The following is a 15,537-nucleotide window of genomic DNA, read 5'->3' as shown; positions in this document are numbered from 1 at the left end:
ACAAAAAGAATGCAGGGTCAGCCAACTCTGTCTACAATTTCCTCTGTGTGTGTGTGTGTGTGTGCGCGTGTGTGTGTGTGAAAGGAGATATGTCCAACTATGAACACAGAGTCCACATCTTTATGATTCAGCAAACACCCCGTCCCCTGGAATGTGAACTAGACCAGCCTTAGAGGTCTGACAGCATCAGAACAGATGCTGCAATGCCTGGCCCAGAGGCACTTTCCTCTTGAGTCTCTTTAGACAATACCCAGGCACCCAGATACATCTACACAGAGATAGATGCACACACCCAGACATGGTCGGATGCATACACATAGAAACATAGACACACAGAGAAAACTCAGACACATCCAGTGATACACACACGCAAGCTACACACACACACACACACACACACACACACACACACACACACATCTAAACATACCCACAGAGAGACAGACGCACACACACAGATACCTAGGAACACCCAGAAACACACACTCCTCCAAAGAATTCAACCAGAGTCAGATCTGTCTGACCTTGAACATCTCTTTCAACCCCAACAAGTGGCTGCTGGCCCTCTAGCAGGGGTCCCAATGGCTAGAGGGGAAAGTGGTAGAACTACTAATTCATCACACTACTAATTCAACACCCCCCCACCAAAGTTTCATTCTTTCATCTATTTGGTAGCTTTCTAAAGTCCAGCCATGGGAAGGCATAAGGACAAGCAATCAGAATACTAACCCATACCCTTCTCTTATCAGAAGCTTCCTTTAAAGCCAGACAAAAGTCTGATGCACAGCAGACCTTCAAGACCAGTACATACTAAACTGAGTATGTCCACAAGGAATGGGCACGCCAAGATAGGGTGGCTACCCAATGCCTAGTTCCGAGACCCCTGTTTTGGCTTCTTGAAAGTCTGAGGTCCTACAGCTGTCCTTGCCATTTTCAATCAACCAAGGAAAGAGAACTCATTCAGAGCACCTTCACACACTGTACAAAAAACAGCAGAGGGTCCGGGGCCAGGTCTCATAGAGCTTATAGCCCATCAGAGGAGACAAACATCAAAAACTCAAGTAATTCTTAAAGTATTCATTATGGGCTATATTGGGTCTTCCCACCCTCCCCCAAATTCATATGTTGAAGTCCTAACCTCACGCACCTTAATCACCATTAAGTAGGTGATTAAGTTAATGAGGCCACCAGTGTGGGCCCTAATCCAGTATTACTGGTGTCCTTATAGGAAGAAGAAATTTGAATACACAAAGAGACACCAGGGACACATGTGCGTAAAAGAAAAAACCATATGAAGAGGCAGCAAGAGGGTGTCTATCTATAAGCCAAGGAGAGAGGCCTCGGAGGAAACCAACCCTACTGGCACCTTGATCTTGAACTTCCAGCCTCCAGAACTGTGAGAAAATAAATTTATTTAAGCCACACAGCCTGTGGTATTTTGTTATGGCAGTTCTAGCAAACTAATACAGCATCAAAAACAACAAAACAGGAAAACAGGGTGGGGGTCAAATAGTCTGACTCCTGCATCTGCTTTGTTAAAAAGCTGTTACACCCCTTGAAGTGATCTACACAGGTCCTGAATGAAAGGGCAAAGCAGCAGTAAGCAGCCCTCTCAGCACCCTGACCCACCAGGGCTCTGTTTCTGCCTCTGCTTCGCCAGCAGGTCCCATCCAGCACCTGTGTGGGAAGAAAGCCCCTCATGCCTTCACCTGTGTTTAATAGGCCATTGCCAGCATCTGCAGGGAATCAGGCATCACACAGGTGTGCTGGAGCGGGAGCGGTGAGTAAGAGGTGCACCTGGGCCCAGGAGCCCTTCACACAGTCTGGGCCACCAGTGTTGACTGACACTATGGGCCACAGTTGTTCTCCTTTTACGTTTCTCAAAGTTGCGTATGGTCTCAGAGTGCAATTAAATTATGGAAATACAAATCTCTTAAGTTGTCCCAGTTCTTAGAAGTTGACAAATCTTTACAAAATTGGTTTCAAACAGGCACTTATGACAATTAACATGGATATTATTATCACCATTTCACAGATGAGAAAGTTGAGGTCCAGAAAGGTTGAAACAGCAGCTGAAAAATGGGGGGACTTAGCCCAGACTTTTGGGCTCTGAGTGGTGAAATATAATATGGACTGTTAAGAACTAGAAAAGGACCCAGCCGCCGTGGCTCAGAGGTTGAGCATCAACCTATGAACCAGGAGATCACGGTTTGATTCCCAGTCAGGGCACATGCCCAGTTTGCAGGCTCAATCCCCAGTATGGGGTGTGCAGGAGGCAGACGACCAATGATTGATTCTCTCTCATCACTGATGTTTCTATCTCTCTCTCCTTCTCCTTTCCTCTTTGAAATTAGTTAAAAAAAAACAAAAAACAAAAAAACAAACAAAAAAAAAAACACTAGAAAAGGGAATGAAGGAAGACAATGGATCACCTTCTCTCAATTCAAAATGAGATGAAGAAACCCAAGTGCAGTCCCATCTAAGAGTAGGGGAATGGCCCAAATGGCTTTTCAAACCCCATCCAGCCTTTGGATTTAAACTCAAAGAGAAGGCACCTACAGTGTGAGCTGGCAAACAGCCTAGTTGGGCTCTGGTGTCCTCGGGCATCTCAGACTCCTTAGGCAGACTCCAAGGGGAAGTGATGATTGGGAGGGGAAGCTGTGAGGGACAGGGGGTATTTTCCACCCTTTCTCTTTAAAATGGAATAATAAGTCCTAGCCAGTTTGGCTCACTGAATAGAGCATTAGCCTGCGGACTGAAGGGTCCCAGGTTCAATTCCAGCCAATGGCACATGCCCAGGTTGCGAGCTCAATCCCCAGTAGGGGGCGTGCAAGAGGCGGCCGATCAGTGGTTCTCTCTCATCATTGATGTTTCACTCTCCCTCTCCTTTCCTCTCTGAAATCAATACAAATATATATTTAAAAAATAAGTAATAAAATGGAATAATAAGCCCTAGCTGGTTTGGCTCAGTGGATAGAGCGTTGGCCTGAGAACTGAAGGGTCCTGGGTTTGATTCTGGTCAAGGGCACATGCCTGGGTTGCAGGCTTGATCCCCAGCAAGGGACGTGCAGGAGGCAGATGATTAATGGTTCTCTCTCATCATTGATGTTTCTATCTCTCTCTCCCTTTCCCTTCCTCTCTGAAATCAATTTTAAAAATCCTATATAATAGGGAGAAAAACCAAGATGGCGGCATAGGTAAACACCTAAACTGCTGCCTCACACAACAATATCAAAACTACAACTAAAAGACAAAACGGACACCATCCAGAACCACAGGAAAGCTGGCTGAGTGGAAATTCTACAACTAGAAGAAAAGAGGAAAGCACATTGAGACTCAGAGGAGCTGCAAAAGGCTGAGGTACAAAGACTTGCACGGGAGAGGACGGGCGGCTGTGTGCATGGGTGGCTGAGTGCATGGCTGGCTTTCTAAAGCGGGAGGGAGAAGGAAGCTCCCAACTGCACTGAATTCCAGTCCCGGGCGAGACGCCGGGAAACCAGACTCATTCGGGGGGAATCTGAACTGTCAGGAAAAGAGAAAGCACACTGAGACTCAGGAGCTGCGGAAGGCAGAGGTCCGGAGGCGCGCGCGCACAGAGAGGACTGACTGCTGAATGCACGGGTGGCTGAGTGCGCGGCTTGCTTTCTAAAGCGGGAGGGAGACGGAAGCTCCTGACTGTGCTGAACTCCAGTTCCGGGCAACTTCCTGGGAACCCTGACTCATTCAGGGAGAAACTGGACTGTCTGGCAGCGGGCAAAACTCGAGGGCAGCTTTCTCTCAGAGGTGCTTGCAGCGATTACCGAGGGACACTGAGACCCAGGGGCTTCATAGGGCAGGGCTGATGGGAAACCAAGGCTCCACCCTGAAACTCTGCCCCATCCAAGCTGAGCACAGAGGCTTTTGCAATTTTGCAAGTCTTGTCTCATAAGAGTGTCTCCAGCACAGAAGTTCTCCCAGCGTAGACACAGCTGATCCTCACAGCCAATTGGCCTGGAGGTCAATTCCTCCCAGTGATACCAACAACAATCAAGGCTTAACTACAACAAGGCTGAGCACACAGTCCACAAAGGGGTGCACCAAGAGTGTCCACCTCAGGTAACTGGGGAGGCTGAGCCACTGGGCCATATAGGATACCTACCACACAAAGCTACTCTACCAACTCAGGGAAGCAGTGAAAATGTGGAGATAAAGAAACAGATCACAAATGAAAGAAATGGAGGAAAGCAAATGACTGGATATAGAGTTCAAAACCATGGTTATAAGGTTTTTCAAGAATTTCCTAGAAAAGGCCGATAAATTTAGCGAGACCCTCGAGGATATAAAAAAGGACCAACTAGAAATTAAACATATACTGACTGAAATAAAAAATATTATACAGAGACCTAACAGCAAACTAGAGGACCGCAAGAATCAAGTCAAAGATTTGAAATACAAAGAAGCAAAAAACACTCAACCGGAAAAGCAAAAAGAAAAAAGAATCCAAAAATTTGAAGATAGTGTAAGGAGCCTCTGTGACAACCTCAAGCGTACCAACATCAGAATTATGGGGGTGCCAGAAGAAGAGAGAGAGCAAGATACTGAAAACCTATTTGGAGAAATAATGACTGAAAACTTCCCCCACCTGGTGAAAGAAATAGACTAACAAGTCCAGGAAGCGCACAGAACCCCAAACAAAAGGAATCCAAAGAGGACCACACCAAGACACATCATAATTAAAATGCCAAGGGCAAAAGACAAAGAGAGAATATTAAAAGCAGCAAGAGAAAAACAGTTAATTACCTACAAGGGAGCACCCATACAATTGTCAGCTGATTTCTCAACAGAAACTATGCAGGCCAGACGGGAGTGGCAAGAAATATTCAAAGTGATGAATAGAAAGAACCTACAACCAAGATTACTCTACCCAGCAAAGTTATCATTCAGAATTGAAGGTCAGATAAAGAGCTTCACAGATAAGAAAAAGCTAAAGGAGTTCATCACCACCAAACCAGTATTATATGAAATGCTGAAAGGTATCCTTTAAGAAGAGGAAGAAGAAGAAAAAGCACCTGGATCTCTCAGCCCAAGGCTGGCTTGCAGATATTGAAGCACATACATGGGAGGAGTCTCTGTAAACAGCTTCTACTAAAACGTGATCCAGAGGATCATCTGTTTAAAAACATGGCAGCAGAGGAGGCCTCTGCTTCCTGTCTGACCAAGCTCTGGCCGGTTTGGCTCAGTGGATAGAGTGTCGGCCTGTGGACTGAAGGGTCAGGGCACATGCCCGGGTTGTAGGCTTGATCCCCAGTGGGGGCGCCTAGGGAGCAGCCGATCAGTGGTTTCTCTCTCATCAATGTTTCTATCTCTCTATCCTCCTTCCTTCCTCTCTCTTAAAAAATGAATTAAAAAACACATATAAAAGAATATATTAAGAAAACAAATTTTTTAAATACACACTTCCTTTATTTTTCTATATGTATACATAGTTTACTTAGCAGTAATATAATGAAAAGGGTATAATGATTCTGTCATTTCTGGATGATAATATGTTTCCTTTGGAGTTTGAATGATTAAATATTTGGAAATCTGTCTTTGGGCACACTGTACTTAGCTGTATTTTAAGACTTCAATTATGCTAACTTCCTGGCCATGTACTAAAGGTTATTTTCTTTTTCCATTTGTATCATTGAACATAAATTGCTTAGCAATTGGTTATAGGCAAAAAAAAAAAAAAGTCCTATATAATAAAAGGCTAATATGCAAATCGACCAAACAGCAGAAAGACTGGTGGAATGACCAGTCACTATGACACACACTGACCACCAGGGGGCAGACGCTCATTGCAGGAGCTTTCCTCTGGTGGTCAGTGCACTCCCACAGGGGGAGCGCCGCTCAGCCAGAAGCCGGGCTCACAGCTGGCGAGCGCAGTGGAGGTGGTGGGAGCCTCTCCGGCCTCTCTGGCCTCTGCAGCAGCGTTTAGGATCCCTTGGGGGTCCCGGACTGTGAGAGGGTGCAGGCTGGGCTGAGGGAGCTCCCTCCCCCACCCACCCAGTGCATGAATGTCATGCACCAGGCCTCTAGTATATATATAAAAATAAATAAAATGGAATAATAATCCAGCCCAGGGATTCATACAGGGTGGCAGGATTGTCTCTGATCAAGGTGCCAATAAAAGAACACAGATAAAAGCAGGCCACTGGGTCATGTGGGGGAAAGCACACTCAGGGGTAGTCACCACACAGACTCCATGTCTGTTCACTCTGGCTCCTGCTGACCAGTAGGGTTGATTTCTTTCACCTCACTTCCTCCCTTTGTGATTTTAATGTAATACTTGATACATGTAACAGAGTAGGTAACTAATATGTAAGAAAGCATGATAATAAACTGAATTCCTGGGAGCCCACCGTGAACTTAGCGCTGGCTAGAACACTGCCAACAGCCAGCACCCACCCTGTCCTCCTCCCCATTTCAGCAGCCTGGAGGTAAGCTTAAACTTGAATTCTCAGTATAGTCATTGTCTTGTGTTGCAGATACAGTTTTATCATGTTTGCATGTATTCCTAAACAACATATGGTATAGTTTTTGAGCTTTACAAAAATAGTATTATATGATATGTGGTGGTTCTCCGGGATGCTTTTTTCACTCAACAATGTTTCCCCAAGAAAAGTAGAGAAGAGATGTGAATTTGAAAGTAGGCAAAATAGGGCTGGAATTTAGATTCTAAGTACTCAGCTGTGTGATTGCATACAAACTTCGTCACTCTGCTGAGTCTCAGCTTCCTCACCTATGTAAGGGGGCTCTTGTTTCCCTTACAAGGTTATGAAAAGGACTAAATGGATTGCTGTCTGTGAAATGTTCCTATTGCAGAACACGTTTTTTAAAATTATTGTGAGCTTTTTTCTTTCATTTTTCTTTAGCTCAGATGGGGAAGCACTGATCCACAGGGGGGAAAATACAAAATTATTTCTCCCTAGATAATATTAACAATTTTTTTTTTAGACTAAGAACTGGGAATGTGAATTTTATTCAATAAGTCATTACGAAAATATGTGCTTCAGCTATATATTATGGTTTGCTAATGGGCAGAGGAGGAGTGAAAGAGAGAACTAGAGGGAAAGAAGAAAAAACAGGAAGAGAGAAATTATTAACGGGAGGACACCTACTGTGTTTCTGCTTTTTGAAATGTCAGTTAAGCATTGTTTACAGATCTTCAACTGCTCCAATCCCTAAGCCTATTATGGTTTGCTTACAATGAGATCCTTTCAGCAGACCACCAAGGCAGACATTCTTTGGGGGGTGGGGGCAGCAATGGTGAACAGAACAATGTCAGGATGACATCAAGCTGGGAACCAGATGGAAAGAAAGTTCTATAATCTGTGCCAGGTAAAATTCCCTGTGAAATCCCAGTTTTCATTGTAGCTCTTTTCACATGTACCTACTTTGTAGAGCACAGCGCTTAATTTTTTAAAAAATATTTTTTATTGATTTTTTTACAGAGAGGAAGGGAGAGGGATAGAGAGTTAGAAACATCAATGAGAGAAAAACATCAATCAGCTGCCTCCTGCACACCTCCTACTGGAATGTGCCCACAACCAAGGTACATGCCCTTGACCGGAATCAAACCTGGGACCTTTCAGTCCGCAGGCCAATGCTCTATCCATTGAGCTAAACCGGTTAGGGCACAGCACTTAATTTTTATTTTATCTTTTTTAGAGATTTTGTGGTTTGCCTCCTACAGCATGGCTTTCGTTTGCTTCCAAAATAAGGTTTTCAGCAAATGAGTATGTGAGTGGAAAAGGCAAATGCCATCTAAGATCTGGAGTCAGGAAAGTCAGTGAAATTGATATTAAAACGAAGTGCATTAAAATATTTATATGCGCATTTGTGAAATATTAATGCAGCATCCTGGAAACACACAGGCAAACACTCTGGGGCAGAACACCCTCAGACCTCTTTAGAGACTTGCCTTTTAACCAGACACAGCTTTCGTCACTGGGAATGTTCCATATGCCTCTGAGCACACTATTCAGCTCGAAGTGTCAGCTGGTCAATTGTCCTCTTCGGAGTCAACCCAACACACTGCTCCCCTGGGCCAGCTGCCCCACCCCTCTTCACGCCTGGAGGGTACCAACCATCTGCCAGTGGCGAGGCCACGAGGACTGAGCCTGTATGGGAGTGGGCACCTGGCTTGGCTGCTGGGATTCAAAGGCATCCTTGGAGATGTGCATCCTCAAAGGCCTCCCTCTGCCCACTGCTTGGCCCTATGCTTCCCAAGAGATTCTGGAAAACCCAGCTGATGCCGTCAAACACCAGAGAGCTGAGCTGAGGGGACTTGGTCAATAGGGCTTTAAATGACCCGGATGAGAGGAGGAAGAGGAGGGGCAGTCTGTGGTCAGGACGGAGTCTGGATGCCCAGGACTTACAGAATGTGGACCCCTTTAGGGCGGGGCCCATTCCTATTCGTCGTCCTCACTCTACATCTAGAACAGTGCCAGGTACATGTTGGTTCAATGACAGACTCGCAGCCCATGGATGTTGTCTGCTGAGATACCCCTACCTGGGGGCAGTGTCCTTTACTGTGAGAAGATGGACAACAGCAAGTGTGGCTATTCCTCTCTTTCCCAGGAATGAAGGATGAGGCACGGAACAGTAAGGGATAGATGAGAACTTGTTTAAAATGAGGCAAAGTGAATGCTCCATCCATTTCCACAGTTTATCACACTGAAGCAAGGAGCATAGAATCAGGAGTCAGGAAGTCTGGGCGTTCATCAGATGTTTTCAAAAATTTGCTGTGTGTGTCATAGACCTAGTTGTTTCCTCTCTCTAGGCTTCAGCTTCCTTGTCAGTAAAATATTGGGTCAAGATCTAAAAGGCTAACCCCATGGTTATGATTAAAAACTCAGACTGGGATTGTCAAAGCCATTCACTCTTGCCTTCCTAGCAGGAGGGCAGTGCCTACCCACCACCACACTTGACTTCCTAAGAGCACCCATAAGCTCCCATTCTAGAGCATTCCTTGCGGGTCTATGTGACCAGCCACAGCCAAGAGCCCCTCACTGGCCCAGGGGCCCTGAACACAGTTCTCAGCCTCGGCTGAGAGGCTGCAACGAGACCCAGGGCTGGCTCTGCCTGAGAACTACAGGTCAACTCACAGCTTTCTGCCACAGCCTGCAGGCCCACTCCATTTCTACCTATAAGCTTTTCCAGAACTGGATGGCCCTTCTGTTCCTGTGGGGCTCTTTTGCTCAGAATCCATCCACTTGGATGAAGGCAGCTTGATCCACTCTCTCACATGAGGGGCTTAAAACTTGCAGACAAAGGAAAAGGCTGCCTTAGGCCCTTTTCACTTTCCCCCCTCTCTCCTTCCTGGCTCACTTTTCCCCACTCACCTTCCAAAACTTTCCCTTTCTTTCCACCTCTTCACAGGTACTCTCTCAGTTTCAGGGCCTCACCCTGACCTTTTTGATTTCTGGTTTCCAAGGGTCTTCTCTTGGGTTTCTGGAAAGCATGGCCCAGATATCTATGTCCATTAAGGTTCCTTCCTTTACCATATTCACTCCAGGATCCAGGTAATCCACCTCTCTTCCCTCTCCTTTCTCCCTGTGGGTTCTTCTTTATCCTTCTCCACTCACATCTTCATTTATTTATTTAAAATATATTTTTATTCATTTCAGAGAGGAAAGGAGAGGGGGATAGAAACATCAATGATGAGTGAGAATCATTGATTGGCTGCCTCCTACATGTCCCCCACTGGGGATCTAGCCCTCAACCTGGCCATGTGCCCTGACCAGGAATCGAACTGTAACCTCCTGGTTCATATTTCAATGCTCAACCACTGAGCCATGCTGGCTGGGCTCCATCCACATCTTTAAAAAGTCCCCTGCCCCTATCTTGGCCATAGTTGGCAGGTGCATTTGTTTTTTGGGGCTGTTTTAATAAATACCACAGACTGGTGGCTTAAACAATGGAAATGTATTCCTCACGGTTCTGGAGGCCAGAAGTCTCAGATGGAGGTACTGGCAGGATTGGTCTCTTCTGAGGCCTCTCTCCTTGGCTTGTAGACGGCTGCCTTTCCCTGTGTCTTCACATGGTCTCCCTTCTCCTCCTCTTATAAAGACACCAGTCCTATTGGAATCAGGGCCCACTGGCCTCATTTTAACTTGCTGACTTCTTTAAAGACCCTGTGGCCAAATATTGTCATATTCTGTGGTACAGGGGTCGGGAGACACAACTCAGCCCATACCATCAGGGATGATGGTGATAGTAGTAGAGACAGTACAGGCATTACATGCCACATCTGATTTAGGGAAGGATATAGAAGGTAGGTGCCTTAGAGTCCAGAGGAGGTGGTTCAGTATGACCTTCTGAGGCACTGTCCACTCAGCGCACCCTAACCCTGGGTGCTCCCCCAGAGTCACAGGCACCTAAGCTAAAGAAAATCAGATGGAGAGAGACCTAACAGAAGCCAAGCATCAGATAAACCAGAAGTTTAATAAAAATGAAAAAAAATTACAATACAGTGGGCTGGCAATGGGCTGCTTTAGAAGGTCTGATATATTGGTCGGCCTGATGTGCTGACTCCATGTGGGTTCTAGGAGGTCACAGGATTGGTCCCTCACGCCTGAAGATTCACTTCACTCATTTGGCTTGTCCCCATGGGGGAGGCCTCTGTCCTCCTGGTGTAATTTTTGACCAGGCTGGTTCTGAACTCCCTCATCCTGTGAGGAAAACTGCCTGAATCTGACCTTTACCACTGATGACAATGTTCATTTACATTGTTTTCTTAAGTCCACACCTGCACCCCACGTTCTGAAGTTGGCCGATGGGTGAGAGCCCATTTTATGGAGAATAAGAGCTTTGGGAATGCTGGCACCTCCTCCGTAGGAAAAGCCACAGCTCCCAGAGTCTCCTGGATCCCCTGCAAACTCTTCTGAATCCTGCAGGCCCATCTCTCTTGCAACATGTTCAGAAATGCAGAATGCCTGGGTGCTGGAGACAAACAGGACCAAGAGTCTGCACAGACGGGGGCCCCACTGGGCCTGGGCCTCCCTGGCGGCCACTGAGAGCCGGATCAGTTAGGAGGTACTGCTCCTCCTCCGGGGGTGGAGGGCTTTCCTCTTGGCGATGTCCTCCTCTGTGTCACTCTCACAATTCCTCTGGAAGAAAAAAAGAGGCCCAGGGCCAGAGGGTCATGAGATGTCAGGAATGGGGTTGTGCCACGCAACTGGCCTGGTACACCTGGGCCAGGGGATTGCAAGCCAGAGAGGTGGATGTTGAGAGGAAGGTTGTTGTTCTGTCCAGAGACTGGGCACGGGGCGGATAGGGTGGGGAAGGACTTGAAGTGAGGCCAGATCAAACGCCAGGAGGAAGGAAAACAGGCACCCTCGTGTCTAGGGGGAAACAGGTGCCAGGAGAAGCCAAATTACAATAATGAAAATTATATCTGGTGGCTGCCACATGACCAAGACCACTTGGATACATGGTCTGTGGTCTGATAGGTCTCCTGAGCTCAGACTAGAGAGAAGGGGGAAGAAGGGAGCCACCAGGACCTCCCCAACCCCTGACAGTGACCACTCTATCCCCCTTCTTCCGCCACTGGCTTAGGCTGCACCTTGAGCGAGCCTTGCAATGTGGTTTTTCCAGGGAAATAGCTTTTGTGCTCCATTTTTATGAGAGAGGAAAAGATTCAAGTACATTCCATGGCTAAACCAAAGCTGAGGCCCTGGAGGTCACAGTGCCTTTTTCCTTCAGGCCACACTGATCTACTGAATTATTAAAATTACTAAAAGAAGTACTAATTCAGAAAGACTTAAGCAAGTTATAAAAAAAATCTGCTGTGCCGAAACCGGTTTGGCTCAGTGGATAGAGCGTCAGCCTGCGGACTGAAGGGTTCTGGGTTCGATTCCGGTCAAGGGCATGTACCTTGGTTGCGGGCACATCCCCAGTGGGAGGTGTGCAGGAGGCAGCTGATCGATGTTTCTCTCTCATCGATGTTTCTACCTCTCTATCCCTCTCCCTTCCTCTCTGTAAAATATCAATAAAATATATATTTAAAAAAACCTGCTGTAAGATGTTCGATTTTAATGCTTCCTAAGCAAAATGACCTATTTTTTTTTTTTTTTTTTAAGGAAAGTCCCTTTGGGAAACTTTGTAATGGATGTCTAGGACCCAACCTTTTGCACTTGCAGGGTGAGCCATTGTGCTAATGGTGCTGAGCATTCGAGTAAAAAGAGGACTTTTTAAAATGCTTATACAAGGACAAGTCTTAGGATAGAAATTGATGGTCTTTTTAATACTCTCTGGTCCTCTCTCCCCGCGGCCTGCATTATATCAGGGCAATGCAGCTGGAAGGCATGCCTGCTGTCCACTTATGCCTTCCCAGGGTCTTCTCCCCTTCCCCTGGTCTCAGCCACTTGGAAATCCAAGGTCAAGATCAACTTTAGCCAAATACATCCTGGACCAAGCCTGGCTATAACAATAAAAATAACTCAAGCTCCGCTGAATAGCAACTTTTTAGTGTGTGTCAGAGCCAGACAATAAAAAAGTAAGCTGGGGGAAAGTCTGCCTGTCATTAACAGGGATTTTCAGAGGGAGGGAGTCCAATTCCTTTTATAGCAGATGAGGAAAGCGACCAGGGAAGGGACATAGCTTCGTCAAAGCCACATACTTGTTTCAGTTCTCTGGAGCCATAAATCCTCAAGTACTGAGCAAGAGCAAGAATCAACAAGAGTTGAGTCTGAAGAAAGAGGACCCCAGGATGTGGGGGTGGGGGGGAGGGAGGAACACAGGGGCTGTGCCGGGTCCTGGGATTCAGCCCGAGTGCTGTGTCCTAAGGCTGCTCAGGGCTGACTGCCCATCTGTCTCAGGCAGCTGCCTTCCAGCCCTGTCCTGAGCAGAAGTCACCTTCTGTCCTGACCTGTGCCACCCCAGACACTCCTGGGGCCCTCAGCGAGCAGTGAGGAGCTTCTGTCCAGGGAACTTCTAACAGCTGAAATACTGACACTGCATTCGGAAGCACTGGCACCGCATTGTAAAGTCTACAGGAGTATTTTAAACAACAATAACCGCTAACGTGTATTGAGCACTTGGAGTGTCAGGTTCTAAGAATATGTCATCATTTAATCCCTATGACTGCCCTATGGGATGGGAACTATTGTTAACCCCATTTTACCAATGATAACATTTTGGCACAGAGAGGTTAAGTAATTTCCTCAAAGTCACACAGCTATTAAGTGGCAGATGTGAATCTTGGCAGTCTGGCTCCAGAGGCCGCACTCTTGATCAGTGTATTATAAGTCCCTCGATTTAAATGTACACAAAATGGTAACAAGCTAATCAAATATAAGATATCTAATTATTATTATTGATGCTCATCTAGAGCCACACAGAAAGAGAACAATTGAAACATGAATATAAAGCGCCATTCTGCAGCAGATCTTTGGATTGCCAGGAATACATTTTGGATTGCCAGTGGTAGTCTCATTATCCAAAGTCCTCAAGTCCCGACAGGCTACCTGTCCTCAGGGAAAAGCTGGGCAGTGAAGCAGCAGCAGCTGTGCCTTTAAAGGCCCACCAGGAGAGGATTGAGATCCTCCAGGGCTATGCTTCTCCTGGCACCATCTAGGTGGTCCCTCTGAACACCAGGCCTCCACTAATCACAGTGCAGAGGAAGGCAGACCAGCAGAACTGGCTGGAAACAGTTAAGACCCAACTGCTCCCCTTCATTCCCGGGCTCCAGGCCACCCCCGAGTTCCACCCCAGAAGAAGGCACTGGATTTATTTACCAGGCTGTCATCTGGCCTCAGGTGCACCTTCTTCATCAGGGAGCGGGTAAGGTGGTTACACAGGGAGACAATGCTGAAAGAGAGCTGAGGGAGGGAGAGAAGAGGAAGTGCCAGGTGAGAATGTGCACAGAGACCCTGGAGGGAACCAGGAACCCACCTGGGTCCCCTGCACCCACAGCCCCCCACCCCTAAGCCCTGACACACCTTCCACCGTCTGCGGACATACTGCTTCTTGAAGTTCTCCAGGTTGACCACGGACTCCCTGCGCACCAGGGCTTGCTGGTTGTCCACGGGCTGGGAGACAAAGCAGAGCATGGCAGCTGATGCTGAGCTTTGGGCAGCAGCCACCCCTCTCCACAGAATCCCCAACCACACGCCATCCTTAGCCTGACCCTGGCACCCTCTGCCGGGCAGCGCATGCGGAGGGATATCACACAGAGGACAACGTTTACAGGTGTCTCAGCTGTTCAGGAGATGCCCTTGGTGCCCCTGAGCTATTATTACCACAGCCAGATGCACATGCTGGCAGGGCAGAGGCTGAGCTTCCGCAAGAAGAGAGGGAGGCAGGGCTTTCGATCACAAATCACTTTTGGGAAGGGTCATTGTACGGTAGTCTAAGATGCCCACTGTGCACTGGGCCTGATGGGCTTTAGCAAACGGATGCCTTGTTGGCAAACGACATTGTACTCCATTTAAAAATAAATGGAAGGAAATAGGGGCTTTGATGGAGGTCAAGAGGAAACGGAATGTGTAGTTGCCTTTCATGGCCTGATAGTCAAGGCTCAGCTTAAATCCTGGCTTTTCCAAGAAGCCTGGATGACTTTTCTGAGCCTCAATTTTCTCATCTGTAACATGGGGATAACAAGTAACATTGTATATCAGGGTTGTTTAGGATTGAATGAATGTGGGTATGTAAAGTGTTTAACCTAGAGATGCTCAATAAATAGAAATAAATTATTGATAGCCTTCCTGCCTTCTCCAACCCCTCTTTTTAAAATTTATTTTATTTTAAAAATTGCTTTATTTTTACCAAGAAGATGAACATATTTAATGTATACAATTTGATGAGTTCATTCCCTCTTAATTCCCCCCTTCTGTAAATAAAACAAGGATTTCTGAGACCAAGAGATGGCTTTTGGGGGTTCTATGAACCTTCTGAAATGGTTTATAAATTTTAGTGTGTAAACTTGAAGGTGAATGTTCACAGCAGCATCATTCATAACAGCCAAAAAGTAGAAACAACTGAAATGTACGTTAACTGATGATGGACAGACAAAATATGGTCTATCCACACAATGGAATATTACTCATGAAAAGGAATGAAGTAGTGATCCATGATGCACATGAATGAACCTTGAAAACATTGTAAGTGAAAAAAGGCAGAAGCAAAAGGCTACATATTGTATAATTCTATTTGCATTATATGTGCAGAAGAGGCAAACCCATGGAGACAGACGATAGATTAGTTGCCAGGGGGTGCAGAGAGGGAAGAATGGGGACTGACTACTAAAGGGTATTAATAAAAGGCTCTGGAATTATACAGTGATGATTGCTGCACAATCTGTGAATATACTAAAAACCACTGAATTGTATACTTTTAAAAGATAAGTTTATAAAATGTGAATTATATCCCAATTAAACAATTTAGAATTTATGCACAGATACACATTTCTTCTGAGGAGAGTCAATAGCTTTCACCAATTCTCAAAGGATGCTGGGACCTCAAGAAATGAACTGCCCAGGATGGTCCATAAAGTCCAGCTCTACTTCTCTC

At 46.2% G+C, this 15,537-nt stretch overlaps 1 protein-coding gene across 26 annotated transcripts in view; it reads right to left on the bottom strand.

Annotated features, from left to right (window-relative positions):
• Window positions 1–7,445: 7,445 nt before the first annotated feature.
• DAPK2 (death associated protein kinase 2) overlaps window positions 7,446–15,537 on the bottom strand; it is a gene marked incomplete at its 3' end in the record, with an annotated part of 124,831 nt that continues 116,739 nt past the window's right edge. For 24 of the 26 annotated variants that reach the window (XM_080676693.1, XM_080676706.1, XM_080676705.1 and 21 more), the window contains 3 exons: window positions 13,968–14,057; window positions 13,764–13,847; window positions 9,630–11,135 (listed from right to left, as the gene is read on the bottom strand). In XM_080676693.1, coding sequence (XP_080532819.1) covers window positions 11,055–11,135; window positions 13,764–13,847; window positions 13,968–14,057 — 255 coding nt within the window. Of the gene's footprint in view, window positions 11,136–13,763; window positions 13,848–13,967; window positions 14,058–15,537 lie in introns of all 26 variants that reach the window. The other 2 variants (XM_080676704.1, XM_080676694.1) reach the window with 2 other exon arrangements.

This window comes from Plecotus auritus (genome assembly GCF_963455305.1).
Source record: "Plecotus auritus genome assembly, chromosome: 1".
Taxonomy (NCBI): domain Eukaryota; kingdom Metazoa; phylum Chordata; class Mammalia; order Chiroptera; family Vespertilionidae; genus Plecotus; species Plecotus auritus.
Note: the sequence above shows the minus strand (reverse complement) of the source record. Positions and strands in the feature narration are given on the sequence as shown.